At 42.7% G+C, this 15,327-nt stretch overlaps 1 protein-coding gene across 6 annotated transcripts in view; it reads right to left on the reverse strand.

Annotated features, from left to right (window-relative positions):
* The window catches only part of LOC138812193 (carboxyl-terminal PDZ ligand of neuronal nitric oxide synthase protein), a 342,407-nt gene extending 331,207 nt beyond the window's left edge, over window positions 1-11,200 (reverse strand). For all 6 annotated transcript variants that reach the window (XM_070000193.1, XM_070000187.1, XM_070000188.1 and 3 more), the window contains exon 1: window positions 10,644-11,200. In XM_070000193.1, coding sequence (XP_069856294.1) covers window positions 10,644-10,748 — 105 coding nt within the window. In that variant the 5' untranslated portion in view covers window positions 10,749-11,200. The remainder of the gene's footprint in view (window positions 1-10,643) is intronic.
* Window positions 11,201-15,327: the final 4,127 nt, after the last annotated feature.

Below are 15,327 nucleotides of genomic sequence, written 5' to 3' on the forward strand. Positions count from 1 at the left end.
CAAAGAAAACCTCATCTGAAAACTTGCAGCAATCATACCTATCCTCATGGCACCTCTGTCAGGATTAAATTAATCAACACATGTAAAATGCTTAGAACAAGGCACACAGCATGGCGAATATGAATAAATATTAGCTCTTAGCATTTTGAAAGACATATAGCACAAGAATTAAAAGTGGGCACGCCAAGCCATGCTACCTAGGTATGACTCTAAGGTCTGTCCAGTACTAAATATGGACCCTGAGCCATTACTCTGCTCTACCATTTGCAGTATTTGTACAATGGGAAGACCTTAGCTGATGTGGTTGTTAGGAGGATTCAATCATTTCATAGTAAAGGTGTGTCATAGTACCTGGAACCCAGTAAGTGATTTTTAAATGGCAGTCATCATTATAATAGCTTTCTATGATGTGGCCAATACGACAGGTACACAGGGGCCCCTAGGTCTTTGATGAGCTTGGAGCCTGGATAAAGGGACAAGAAATGCATAGAGTGAATCAGCAAAAAGAACAGCATGGAACAGGAAACATGTGACAAATCAAGAACTGCACAGAATTAGGGATCTGTAATAAATCTGAAAGCATGCAGAGAGAATTTCTCTAACATGTTCTCCTCCTTGTCTCTTTCCTCCCAACACACACAGGCTAACAGTTCAGAATAATCTGAATACAGGGTATTATGGGTGGCAAATGCTACCTTCTTGGGAGGGATTCCCAGTCTCCTCCAGTCATGGCAGTCGTTTAAACAAGTTAACCTTGAAAGCACTGTGGATTTAAGAATAAATAGGAGGAGGAAACCACAGCCCTCAGTTTTCATGGATAGACCTTCAAAATATAAGACACATTGCTGAAAATATAAGACTCATTGCTGAAAAGCAGCTGAGTTACACCAGCCATAAATATGACATTAAGCACTCTATGAACACTGAACTTGCTGGAAATGCCTGCAAAGCCAACTGCTCTGATGTTTAAAAGTAAACATGATGCTGAACCTGAAAACTGAAAAGGGAAATGTAAGCATCACAAGGTATTAATTAATCCCATGATGTACAGTTCCTTCTGCTTAAAGAAATATTTATACAAGAAATTCAAAGACAAGTGATGGCAGACTACATACCATACTTAAGATTCTGTGATTTTTTTAAGTCCTAATGAGGATTAAAGGCTGGAACCAATGTGATTGGAGCCTGCACCAGAACCTAGTTAACCCCTCTTTATTCCTTTCCAAGGAAGCTGACAGCTATTTTAAGCCCACAAAGTAGTCATGCTGCCTGATTTGCAACTTTAGGAATCAGTAAATGCCTCAGCTAGATTCTTTAAGCAGGCATGGATAATGAAGATAATGCATTACCAGGACTCAGATTTTTTTTTTCTTTTTTTTGAAACAGAATCTTCCTTTGTAGCCCAGGTTGGCTTCAAACTCTCAATCCTCCTGCCTCATCAAGTCTTAGAGCTGGGATTACAGAGATGCCACTCCCAGAAGGACTCTGATTTATTTACAGGAAAAAAGTGAATGGCTGTTCTATACATTAAAACCATGCATGGATAAAACAAAAAAAATTGCAATTTTTATCATTTCCTGGATTTCAATAAATAGTATTTTAAATGATCAGAGAAGTTACACCATTGTGTTCTTCCTTTAACAGTAACTTTAACAGTTACTCTGTATGAATCCCTAGAGTCCTGTATAGGTTATGACCAATAATATTTTAGGTCTAGCTTCCATGTATGAGAGAATATATGTGCCACTTATCTCTGAGCTTGACTTACCTCACTTAGCATGATTTGTTCTTGGTTCATCTATTGCCCTAAAATGACACATATTATTCTTTCTAATGGATGAGTAAAATTCCATCATGTACATGTACCACATTTTATTAATTCATTCATCTGTTTTAGGGCATCTGGGTTGTTTCTATAATGTGTCCATCATTAATAGTGCAGCAATGAACAGAATATACAAGTGTCTTTACTGTATTCTTGACTTGTAATGATCTGGGCAGATGCCCAAGAGTGGTAAGGCTGGACCATAGGGAAGTTGTTAGTTTTTTGAGGAAGCTCCAGACCACCATCCAAGAGTGGTTGCACTAGTTTACATTCCCACCAACAATAAAATAGGGTTCCTTTTTCGCCAGATGCCCACCAACATTTATTGTTCCATTTCTTGACATTGACTGATCTGAGTAAGACAGAATCTCAAAGTTGTTTTGATTTGCATTTCTTTTATGGACAGGAATGTTAAGCATTCCCTCACGTGTCTATTTGCCATTCTTCTTCTTCTTAGAAGTCTCTCTTAAGCTCCTTTGCTCATTTAGTAATTGGTTTATTAGTTTTTAAGGGGTGTTAAGTTTGTTAAGTTCCTTGTATATTTTGGATATGAGGCCTTTGTCAGATGTATTGTTGATAAAGATTTTCTCCAGTCTGTTGGCTGTCTTTCTAGTTTAATAACTATGTTCTTTGTATGCAGAACTTTTTATTTTGATGTAATCCCATGTGTTAAATCTAACAAATTGCAAATTTTAAAACAACACAATAAAAAAAAAAAATAGTGTCAGTTGTCGGTGGCTCAGGCCTGTAATCCTAGCTATTCAGGAGGCTGAGATCTGAGGATTGCAGTTCAAAGCCAGCCTGGGCAGAAAAAGTCTGTGAGACTCTTATCTCCAATTAAACACCAGAAAACCAGAAGTGGCCCTGTGGCTCAAGTAGTAGAGTACTGGCCTTGAGCTGAAGAGCTGAGGGACAGTGCCCAGGCCTAGAGTTCAAGCCCCATGACCAACAACAACAACAACAACACCACACACACACACACACACACACACACACAAAAGCAAGCTTTCTACCAGGCATTGTGCTAGACCATTTTCATGGCTAATTTAATCCTCTCATTGACCCTATACATGGCACCAAGCAACTGCAGACTGATCCTTCTGAAACTTTGAATCAAAACAAACCTTTCCTCCTTCAAGTTGTGACAAAATGCCTGACACAAACAGCTATGCAAAAGTAACTAGTACACTGGGGGGGGGGGGGGGGTTAAAAGAAGGATGAAGTCAGAAGACAGTGTTGATTTCAGACTGTTGAGTGATAGGATCAGCAGCACACCATACAGTCAGTGAGCAGAAAGCTAGAAATGAAGATCTAAACTCTGGAGTTATCAATCCAAGAGCCAACCTGCATAACACAAACAGAACCTATAAAAAATAAACACACACTGCTGGTAGAAAGGTAAAGTGATGCAGTCTAATTAGAAAACTGTCTAATAATTCCATAAATAGTTAAATATAGTTAACACAGAGCTAAGCATGGTGCTTTACAACTATAATCCAAGCACTAGGGAGGTTAAGACAGCAGGATATATAGTTCCAAGCTAGCTTGTGCTATGTAGCAAGACCCTGTCTCAAAATAAAAAAAAATTTTAAATTAACTAAGGATATGGCTCAAGTATAGAGTGCTTGCCTAACACAAGGCCCTCAGTCCAAACACCAGTACATTTTAAAAGCATATACATATCAGCTTCCTTCTCATACTCAGTACAGTAGGCTGGGTTCTAAGAAATCACTACCAGGTCCTGAAGTGCAAGAGAATCAGGGATACCTTATTTATGGTGAGTGGATGTACAGTGTCCTCACCCCCAAGCCCTCATGATAGAGGCATCCAAAAGGGCTGAGAATAGAAAACAGTAGTAGAACCCCTACCTAGAAATATGAGGCCCTGTGTTCAGGCCAAGCATTGCACTTGCTGTGTAGGTTACAGGAATATCTAAATCCACACCAGAAAAAAAAAAAAAATCAATGAGTAAAGCCATATAATGAGAAGGGAAATACAGCCAGAGAATTCAGTTCAGTTCACACCAAGACTCTTAATATGATGATCTCTTTACTGCTTCCAGACTCTCTACAATTGCTAAATCCTTCTACCTGACAACTCGCATGTACTTGATATTGGGGGTTTAGGGAAAGGACAGATATACAACACAAAGTCCTCAAAGAACATGCCATTAAATGGAAAGACTTGGAAAAAATTATATTAAGTGAACTAAGTCAGGCCCAAAGAAACATAGGCCCCATGGTTTCCCTTGTTCGCAATGACTAGTACATGTCTAGGACAAGCAGAGAAGGTCAAAGGCTATGTACATATGACCATATAAGATGATGTTAAGCAAAATGTACCCCAAGACAGAGGCACAAGTGGCTTTTTTCTTTCTTGCTATTGTTTTTAATGTACTTATAATGCACTATGTGATTCTTTTGTTTCTTTTGTATGTTCTTCCCTCATTGTATAACCCCTGTTTTTCACTGTATTTGATTCTGGTGTTTTGCTAGTGTTCTGCATCTTGTATATACATTTTTGTAATTTGGGAAGAGGAAGGGATATGGCGGAATGCTTAAATGGGGATGCAGGTTGACCCATTGTGACAATGAGATGTACAGGACACTATTTTTTAAATGAACTTTACAATGGCTGGGGGGTGGGGTGGGAAGGAGGGGCGGTGAGTTTGGTTGTTGGTGGGAGTGTAAACTTGTTCAACCACTTTGGAAAGTACTATGGAGATTCCTCAAAAGACTCCACATAGAGCTCCCCTATGACCCAGCAGTCCCACATTTGGGCATTTACCCAAATGATCACAAACAAGACTATACTAAAGCTACCAGCACAACTATGTTTATTGCAGCATTATTTACCAGAGCTAAGATATGGAACCAACCCAGATGCCCCTCAGTAGATGAATGGATCAAGAAAATGTGGTATAGATACACAATGGAATTCTATTGTCTCCATCAGAAAGAATGACATTGCCCCATTTGTTAGGAAATGGAAAGACTTGGAAAAAAATTATATTAAGTGAAGTAAGTCAGGCCCAAAAAAACATAGGTCCCATGGTTTCCCTTATTTGCAATAACTAGTATATGTCTGAGTCAAGCAGAAAAGGTCAGATAAGTTAGGTGAAATGAACCCCAAGATAAGTATTCAAATGTTTTTTTCTTTCATGCGATTGTTTCTAACATATTTATAAGATGATTTCTTTGTTGCTTTGTATGTCCCTCCCTTACAGTATAACTCCTGCTTTTACTGTATTTGATGTTGGTATAATTTGTGGAGGGGAAGGGAAAAAAACAAATTGTTTAAATAGGGATACAGGTGGACCCATTGCAACAATGAGATGCACAAGACGTTGTGTCGAAAAACAAACTTTACAACTATGGCCAGTGTGGGGGAAGAGGAAGGGGGTAATGGGAAGTGGATGTTATGGAAAGGGGAAACAAAGGAGGAGGCAACAATGCTTGATAAAAAATGTACTCATTATCTTGCCCATGTAATTGTAACCCCTCTGTACGGTATTTTCACAATAAAAAAAAAAAAAGAAAGAAAATGAACTTTACAATGTGGGGGGGGGGTGAGTTTGGGAGGTAGGGAGGGAAGGGATGGTAGGGGGAAAAAAACAAAGGAGGAGGTAACAATGCTCCATAGGAAATGTACTCATTACCCTACTCACATAACTGTAACCCCTCTGTACAGTATTTTTACAATAATATATATATATAAAGATTTAAAAATAAATAAAACATTCCATTGAAGAAGATATATGCAGACAAGAAATTTTTATGACAATACTATTTGATCTAAAATAGCTTCACTATCTCTCATGCCATGTGTAATTTTGCAGTGTGACCTTGACACCCCCTCATCAAGAAATGGAGCCTATTTCTCTTCCCACAGAGCCTTTTTTCATCAACAGAATGCAGCAGAAGTAACCCTGAATAATTGAAAGGCTAGGCCTTAAGGGCTTCCTCCTTCCTGTTTGTATAACCCCTTTGGAAAGCCAATTGTCAAAGGCCACCATGCTGTTAGGAAATCCAAGCTAAGCAGTGGGGACAAGCACCAGGTGGAAGACCACTAAGGCACCAGATGTATGAATAAAACCTTCTAGAACCTTCAGCCAAGCCATAAGACAAAAATGTTCTCAAGAGAACAGTCACTTTACACAACCAAAGAACAGCCTATCCAAGCTCTGCCAGAACTCCTGACCCATACTCCATGAACAAATGAAGCGCTTATTTGATAAATAACTGAAACCAACTGGAAGTCAAGAAACCAGAGATTAGTCCTGGTTCTGTTAGGATATAGCTACTTGACCTTGGATTAATGACTTCGCCTGTGAATCTCAATTTCCTCATCCATAAAATGAAGTTATACTGCATGAGATAAGGTGCTTTCCAGCTGAGCCATACACATAGACTATAAGTAATCTTAAACAATGTGACAGCATGCTAGAAATACAGAGGGAACAACTTCATCAGGATGGAGAAAGCAAAAGAGCCATGGGCCCAGAATCAAAATTCGTAAGAGTATAAGGCAACTAGAACAATGCATGGCACATATCTACCAGCTTAGTTGTCAAGTTTTCATCTGAAAAATGGAAATGACACTAATGTTCCAGAAGTGGCACTGTGGCTCAAGTGGTAGAGCACTAGCCTTGAGCTGAAGAGCTGAGGAACAGCACCGAGGCCCAGAGTTCAGGCCCCATGACCGTCAAAAAAAAAAAAAAAGACCTGTCTCTGTTGTTTAAAAACACTAATGTTCCTATTTCTACAAAAGGAGTCTTTGTGAAAGTCCCATGAAAACCAATAATCATCTATGGATGAAAGACATAAGTACATTAATATTCTTGTCCTTTGCACTACTGTCATTGCAAGTCTCTTTCTCATCAAGCAACTACAGATGGCACTGGCATGGGCCACCAGGAATGAATATCAAGAGATCAAGAGGCCAGATTCTGAGGGCCCACAGTCCTTCAAATCATGTGAGATTTGTCACCCACCAGCACTGTTCAGTAAGTCAGGTATGTGCACTGAACATGAAGAGCAGATATCCCTTACAATCTTTCTTTCCAATGGTACTTGCTGTGTAGGTTACTAGAATATCTAAATCTTCTCCAGAAAAAAAAAAAAAATCAATGAGTAAAGCCATGTAATGAGAAAGGAAATATAGCCAGAGAATTCAGTTCATACATAGATATAGATGTAGCTATAGATATGATATACATATATATACCCATACATATATACATATATATGACATCATTCACAGGCCATATAAAATTACCAATAGAGGCATATGGCTAGGGCAGTCAACAAGACACAAGAAGCATACATGTCTATCCTGTTATACACCAAATAATTTCACAGGTTAGTTGTTCCTCGCCCCTATGAAACAAGCAGCTCTTGGATCAAAAGGAAATCTAGAAACTGTCAGCATTAAAAGTTTGACTAATTCCCTATATGGGAGTGCTAGAGATTAACAACCTGAGGATCTCCCACTCATTTAAAAAAACAACTAGATTTAGATGTCTGAAGGCACACTTTTGGGTTTAAATGTGTTTTGTCCCACATAGCTGTGAGCACATAGACAGGCAACAACCTCCCCAACTCTATATCCTGGTTTACAAAACAGCATATGGAGACCCTGCTGGTAGGGAAGTAGAGAAGACAGGTATAGCAGGTGAAAACTACTTCTGCTTCATTACTATAAGCACATTCTAAAAGTATTCAGAACCTCTGCCACAGAGATGTCTTTCAACTCTAACCTTACATCAGTCTCTAGAGAACTCTGAGAACAAGAGGCATGCATCCAAAGAATCACTCCATCCATGCTGATATCGCCAACCCTTGGAACAGAAAAGTGTTTTTCCAAGGGTACCTAACATTTGCATTTTACAGCCCATGCTTTTCTAAAACAAGGTAAGAGTGCAGTGTGGATTTAACCCTGAAATCCTAGTGATGGTACAGCCCCACAACAGTGCTCTGTGGAATTCAGCCAGAAAAGACACTTACAGGATACACATGGGGCTTCTGTTTCCACCTCTAGTCTTGGCTAACATGGTGTTTGTAGGTGAAAGTGTTCCACATAATTTACAGAGAGCTAGGAGTTAGGACCTAGTCCTCAAAGTTAGCCTTCTCCCAAGGAAGTTCCACATATGTGATTTCTGTATGCCTTTGTCCTTTCTTCTCTAACTTACTCTTCTCAAAGCAGAGTCACTAGTCCCCCATGTCTCAGATCTGCATTGGGAATACAGCTTAGATTAGCAACTCTGACTGGTTCCTCTTATTCTGACTGGCCACCACAGCCTATGAATCCAAGGAATTACTATAAAAACTACTTCACTCAGCCCCCAGACACTTGCTTAGATAAGCAAATACATGTCTAGTACTGGGAGAGGAAGATCCAGTAAACAGGAGACAAGCCTTGAGCCCAGTTAGTTATCAAAATCTGATTGTAATCACCTACATTAAATCACCTCAAATGCTCATTAAAGATACACATTCCTAGAGCCAGGCCCCAGTGTCTCACACCAAGTAACCATATCTACCCAGGAGGCAGAGATCTGAGGACTGCAATTCAAAGCCAGTGCAGGCAGGAAAATCTGTGGGAATCTTATCTTCAATTAAACACCAAAAAGCCAGAAGTGAAGCTCTGGCTCAAGTGGTAGAGTACTAGCACTGAGAAAAAAACTCAGGGACTGTGCCCAGGCCCTGAGTTCAAGCACCATGAGTGGCACAAAAATAAAGATATACATTCCTAGGCTCTGGGTAGATGTTGCAAATTAGAATTGGAGCATGTCAAGAGTTGGATTTCTTAATACCCAATTTTATACACACTAGATTTTGACACCTGAGACGCAATGCAGAGCACAGTGAGAAAAGAATAAAAAGACTTGAAGAGATACTTTAATGGCCCTCTTACCCCCATTCTTAGAAAAACAGTAGTGATGAACCAAACAAAACAAAAGTCAATTTCCCAGTATGTCCAAGAAAATCAAATCACAACCATTATTAAAAGAACACAAACTTAGCTGAGTGCCAGACCCTCATGCCTGTAATTCAAAATACTCAGGAGGCTAAGATGTGCTTCAAAGCCAGCCCAGGCAGCAAAAAACCAGAGAGGCATGGTTCAAGTAACAGAGCACAAGCCTGAAAGAAAAAAATTAAGAGACAGCACCCAGGCCCTAAGTTCAAGCCCCAGCACCGGTATTAAAAAAAAAAAAAAAATTAAGGGCTGGGAAGGGGGCTCAGTGGTAGAGTGCTTGCCTTGCATGCCTGAGGCCCTTCGATTCCCCAGCACCACATAAGCAAAAAGAAAAAAGCCGGAAGTGGCGCCGTGGCTCAAGTGGTAGAGCACTAGCCTTGAGCTGAAGAGCTGAAGGACAGCACCCAGGCCTAGAGTTCAGGCCCCATGACCGGACCCAAAAAAAAAATTAAAAGAAATGTACTCATCTTGCCCATGTAATAGTAACCCCTCTATAGGGTATTTTCACAATAAAAATTTAAAATAAATAAAAAAAATTTTTTCATCTTACCCAGATCTATTCTGAGAGAAGAGTAAAATGAAAGAAGATCTGTCCTGCAGCCCCACGTTGGTCCCAAAACATACCCAGCAATTCAGCTCTGCATTTCACAACCAGCCATTCTAGTAAATATGGTTGGGGAAAAGTTATGGGGGGGGGGGAGGGACAAATTAAGATCTCGGGTACATTTCCACGAGAAGGCAATCAATCTAAAGATAATTGACCATATTGGACACAAGTCAAACACTAAAAAATGCTTTGTGAATTAAAGGAAATAAACACCTGATGGAATAATAATCCTTGGATGAGACGCTAACCCTTACCCTTACAGTCACTAAAAGAGGTGGGGGTGGGGGAGCAAAGTAAAACTGTCTCCATATCAGAAGAGCCCTGTTTTCAAAACAATGAAGCCCTGCCTATGTGGATGGGTGTCCTCGGGATATTTGGGTTACAGCCAGTGTCAAGCAACTTGAAGCAAGGGCAGAGCCTTTCCCCACGGAAGAGTACTCTTTTCCCGGTACTGGGCAGTGAGATTCTCCACAGCACTTTCAGAAACTAGAACTCTGCACTCGTTTCTGGGAAGTGCACCACCTCACATATGCCTGACCTGTCCAATACTGACGTTTGGACCTTGCTCCTCCCCCAAGGATGGACATAGCGCTAAAAATTCTTCTTATCTCAGATAAATTCTTCAGCTGCAGATGCTGAAACTTAATATTGTGCAATAAAACCAGCAAATAGGCAGCTTTCACACCACCCCCATGTAAGTGACTGGCACATTCAAAGGAATGTGGCAAATCATACATTTAGGAAGTGACTTTAACACCCGAACCAGTTACCTGGAATTAAACAACAACAACAAAAACTATTTTTTTCCTCAATGGGGACGCAAACATTCCCCCCTTTTAAGAGACCTTCCGGAAAGCAACTCTCCCATGGGAGCCCAGCATGTAAATAACACCCAATTCTAAAGAACCAGGTGTCCAGGCTGCTAGGTTTACTGGCTTCGCTCTCCTTGTAAGGAAGGGCTTGGGGAAGTAACTCAATCCAGCCTAAGCGAGCAAGGATGGCGGAGTCTGCAGGTGGGAGACGGGGGTAAAGCGTCACGGCTCAAAGTTTCCATTTGTTCTTTCTTAGTTCTGTGCAGAAGCCTATGAATTGTGCACTGACAAGGGCAGACACTATAAGAGAAAAGCCTCCCCGCCCCCCGCAACTGGCCTGACCTCGGCGTCCAGGATGGTCGTGCACCCTCTCACCGGAGCATGCCTCCTCCCGGCCCGACCCTCCCGCGATCGCCCTCACCTTGGCCTCAAAGCAGATGCCATGCTGGAAGGCGTCCTCGTTGTGCAAAGGGATCCGCAGGTCGTGCCCATCGTCCACTAGGTTGTACTTGGTTTTGCTGGGCATGGTGACCCGCGTGGGGCTCTCTCCTCCAGAGGCCGCAACCTCAGGAAGGGGCCGGCGAGACCCTGGGGAGGGGAGAGGCGAGCAGGCGGCCGGGGCGAGGCGGCGCTGGCGGGGACAAGAGACGTGCGAAGTGGGCTGCACCCCGGCGGCGCGGACTTGCTGGGCAGCCGCAGCCGGAACCCGGAGCGGCGCTGAGGGCCGAGCGGCAGCGGGCGGCGGGTTGCGAGCGACGCAGGCGGCTCAGCGGCCGCACGATTCCAGCCCGCGAGGAAGGAGAGCAGCCGGGGAGGAGGAGGAGGAGCAGGCGGCGGCGGAGGCGGCGGCGGCGGCGCGAGCCAGCGGCGGCGGCGGCGGGAGCCAGCGGCGCTCCGGCCCGCAGCGGGACTGGGCTCAGTGCCGACCCCAGAGCAGTGGCGGACGGCCCGGGACAAGAAAGAAAAGGAGGTGGTGGAGGCGGCGGAGGCTGCGGCGGCGGTGGAGCGGGGTGCCTGTCACGGAGACGCCGGATCAGCCGCCAGCCCACGGCTCCTCCTGCGGGGCGTGGCCGGGCCGGCTCCTCCTGCGGGGCGTCGAGGCCACGCCTACCGTAAAGGCCACGCCCACCTAGGGATCCGCCCCCGCGCACCGCCCAGCAGGTGAAAGTCCCGAGCGCTGCTCCCCGCCCTGCGTGTGCTACTGACTGCCAGACCCCGGGAACTTCGCCCTGGAAACAGCCCAGGCCTCGGCAAGCCAAGCTCAGTCCAGTCTGCTTGTTTTGCAGGCAGATCTGGAGCCCGGAATAGTTATACAGTAGCATCCTCGCCTTAGGTCGTTTCCTTATTTTGTTTTTGGAGACGGGGAGACATTGTATTTATTGTTCAGCTTTGTATTTTAGTAGAAAAGCCCAAGTGCTGTTCTAGATTAACAAGAAGACACAGATTGGGGTTCTGAGAGTCCTCTCTCCTAAGAACCAAACCTTTGTTCAAGTTGGGAGGTAGGGTGAAGGGGGAAGATCTATCAAACACTTTTAGTCTTTCTTTGGGCAGTGATATGGGACTTGTTTAGACAGGGGCCAAGACGCAGTTAAGATGCCTTTTGGAGAGCTTAAATATTTCAGTCTTGCAGAGATAGAATATGTAGTGGGGGGGGAAGTACTAAGAGTAAGAGACTCAAAATATTGTTATGTCCTTAAACTTACATAACTGGGTATACACAAAAAGAGCTTTCAAGTTATCTTCAACTGGTAAATACTTGCCAACTGTTAAGAAGAAGCCTGTTCTTTACAGTAAAAGTTGTGAAAAACCGCTTGTATATGTCCATCTTGGAAGGGATCAGCTAATAAAAGAAATAGAATTTATGTGTTCAACTTTTTTGTCTGAGACTGGGACTCAAACTCTATATCTGATGCTTCCACTCATTGGCTAGCGCTCTACCACCTGAGCCATTCCTCCAACCCCTGTTTTCAATGTTTTTGTCAACTGTGGGGATTGAACTCAGGGCCTGGGCACTGTCCCTGAGCCTCTTTGAACTCAAGGCTACTGCTCTACCACTTGAGCCACAGCACCACTTCTGGAGATAAGAGTCTCAAGGGGACTTTTCTGCCCCTGCTGGCTTTGAACCATGATCTTCAAATCTCAGTCTCCTCATTAGGAGGCTGAAATGAGCCAGTGGCACCTGGTTTTTATTCAGTTTATCAACAGCACAAATGCCAGTGCCATAGGAGTTGGTAACCAAATAGTATCTGTCAAAACAATTTGGGTAGAGATACATAATGGCTTAGTAGTAGTACTCTGGGTCTTTGAAAGGAACCCATCAAGCCAGTATCAACGCTATCAGTTCTGAGATCATATAGGCCACCCAGTCAGCTCTTTTGAATTTATCACTTCAGACCTGTCCTTTTATTCTATACTAGAAGTTGAACTCCAAGCCTCCAGCTTGCTAGCCTGGCACACTCTACCTCTTGAGCAATGCCTCCAGTAATTCTTTCTGCTAGTGATTCTTGAAGAATATTCTGCCTGAAACCCAACTTTTCTGTCTCGAAAGTCAATCTAGACCTCAGTCTCATGAGTAGCTAGGATTACAGGAATAAGCCAGAGCCCACCTGCTAACCTGCTTTTAATCTGTGGACACTTATTACCAATTAACCACAGAAAAGCCAGAAGTAGAGCTGTGGATCAAATGGTAGAGTGCTAGCCTTGAGCAAAATGTTCAGACAGAGCCCAGGCAGAGTCTCAGCCCCAAGACCAGGGCGGGGTTGAGGTGGAATCATAGAATCTATGATAGATAGAATCAAAGTGAGAAACTCAGAGAGCTACCAATTTGCCTAGTTGTAACTACAGACTAGAGCTCTTACCTCAATAACCTTCCTGCACACAATAATAGGTTGAGATTTGTCAGCAAACTTTAGTTGGAGCACATATTCTGAATTGCAAATCAGTTTTCTTTTGCTCATGAATTCCTACTTTTCCACAGAAGGACCACATGCTCCTTGTCTCCCTTGATCATATGCAATATCTTCTGCCACATCTGCATTTCACAGATGAGAAAAGAGAGCTGAGAGAATAAATAATGTATACAGGTCATAAAGCAATAGGTCTTAGGAACACATGCATGAGTATAGCTAACAAAGAATGTCAGCTTGTTCAGTACTGCTCAGATATATGCAGGGATAGAACTCATAACATCTTTGTAGAAATCAAATATTAAACATTAAGGACACATCAGAATTTTTTATCATTTGATAGTACTTTGCATCAAAAGGCTCAAATTAACTCTGGGAATGAAGGCACACACATGTAATCTAGCTCTAGAGAAGCAGAGGAAGGAGGATCATGAATTCTGGGCCTACCTGGCCTACAGAACTAAACAGCTAGACCCAAAGTGAGATACTGTCTCAAACAAGCTTTTGGGGGGGAGGAAGGAGGGGACAGTCCTAGGGCTTGGCCTCAGGGCCTGGGCACTCTTTCTGAGCCTCTTTTTGTTCAAAGCTAGTACTCTCCCACTTGACCCACAGTGACACTCCCAGCCTTTTTTTCTGAATAGTTTATTGGAGATAAGAGTCTCACAGACTTTTCTGCCCTAGCTGGCTTTAAACAGTGATCCTCCTGAGTAGCTAGGATTACAGGCATGACCCACCAGCACCTGGCTTGTTTTAAAGAGGTTTTGCAATGTTGCCCAGCTAGTCTTAGACTCCTGGATTCAAGCCATTCTCTTTACCTCAGCTTCCTGAGTACAAATTTATAGGTACACACCACCATGACTGATCCATGGCACCATTTGTACCTGACAGTGTTTGGGATTATAGAGGTGGGAATCATTAACCCACCTTTAAAAGTTCCGATAAAGATAATAAATGATTTCTATTTGGGAGTAAAAATAGCATCCTGTATGACAACCACTTTCAAATCCAAGTTAGGTTCATTATGATCTTTTACTATGAGCAATGTAAGGTCCGCTCCTGGATGGCTAGCAGACTCCACCCTCCTCGCAGCAAAGTCTCCACCCAGTACCTGCATTACCTAGGCAACTGGCACACCTGGAAGAGGTCACATCTACATCGGCTGAGGTCACATCTGAATTTGATGTGGCACACCTTTCTCTGCCCATACCCTAGATAAGGGCTAGCCCAGGCCCAGATGCCCTCTCTCTGTTCCTCTCTGCTCTCTCTCTGCTCTTTTCTAGCTCTCTCTGCTCTCTCTCTCTCTCTGCTCTCTCTCTCTGCTCTTTTCTAGCTCTCTCTTTTGCCAGCCGCATGGAGTGCCAACCTTGCCTGGTCCCAGCAGGTCTACTGAATAAACCTACCCCTTACCTGAATACCACGTGCGTGGTGCAGTTCTTACTCGGCTACCTCTTTTTAAAAACCTAACAAGCAATAGAGCAAAATTCTGAGGTACTTTCCCCATAAGGAAGATTTCTCTAAAACGTAAAATGTGTTGTGACCTTCCCCTTAAACCAAGGGCTGACTTCATCCACTAAACCAAGAGTAAGTCACATCTCTACTGTCATTCATTTATGTTTTAAAACTAACTACACAAATATGCATGTTCTGTTTTTATAAAGCAAATAATCTTTCAAATGCACTTCCAAGGGAAAAGTTTTTTACAAACAAAATCAGAGTGAAGGCAAGCTAAGTGGGAAGCAGGAAATGGCTGGAGCTTCCTTCTGTATGCATAGCTTTCCCCTTCTATTCCCTAAAGGCAAGAAACAAAAACTGTCACACCACAGTGGTGATTGGTTAGTTCCAGCTATTCTCGAGACTAGAGTAGGAAAATTGAGTCCCAGAGTGTGAGGATCTTCAAACTATCTAATAGCTTTCTTTCTCTTTGGTCAGTGGTGAGGAATTTGGGAATCTAGGGAAAGGAAATAATAAGAATTCTAAATGAATAAAGTTAAGCTCCAAGCAGGGTTCTGTTCCCTTTCTCATGCAGATTTGTAACCATTCCTTGTTTTTCTAACTCAAAATGTTTTTTTCCCTCAAGTTAAAATAGAAAGAAGAAAAACCTACCAAAATTTGTTTAAAAAGGGTAACAAAAGAGGTGAATTTGGTCAACATACATTATATGTGTATATGGAAATATCATAATGAAACACCTTTGTATAA

This window comes from Dipodomys merriami, unplaced genomic scaffold (genome assembly GCF_024711535.1).
Source record: "Dipodomys merriami isolate MVZ:Mamm:240054 unplaced genomic scaffold, mDipMer1.0.p SCAF_56, whole genome shotgun sequence".
NCBI classification, from domain to species: domain Eukaryota; kingdom Metazoa; phylum Chordata; class Mammalia; order Rodentia; family Heteromyidae; genus Dipodomys; species Dipodomys merriami.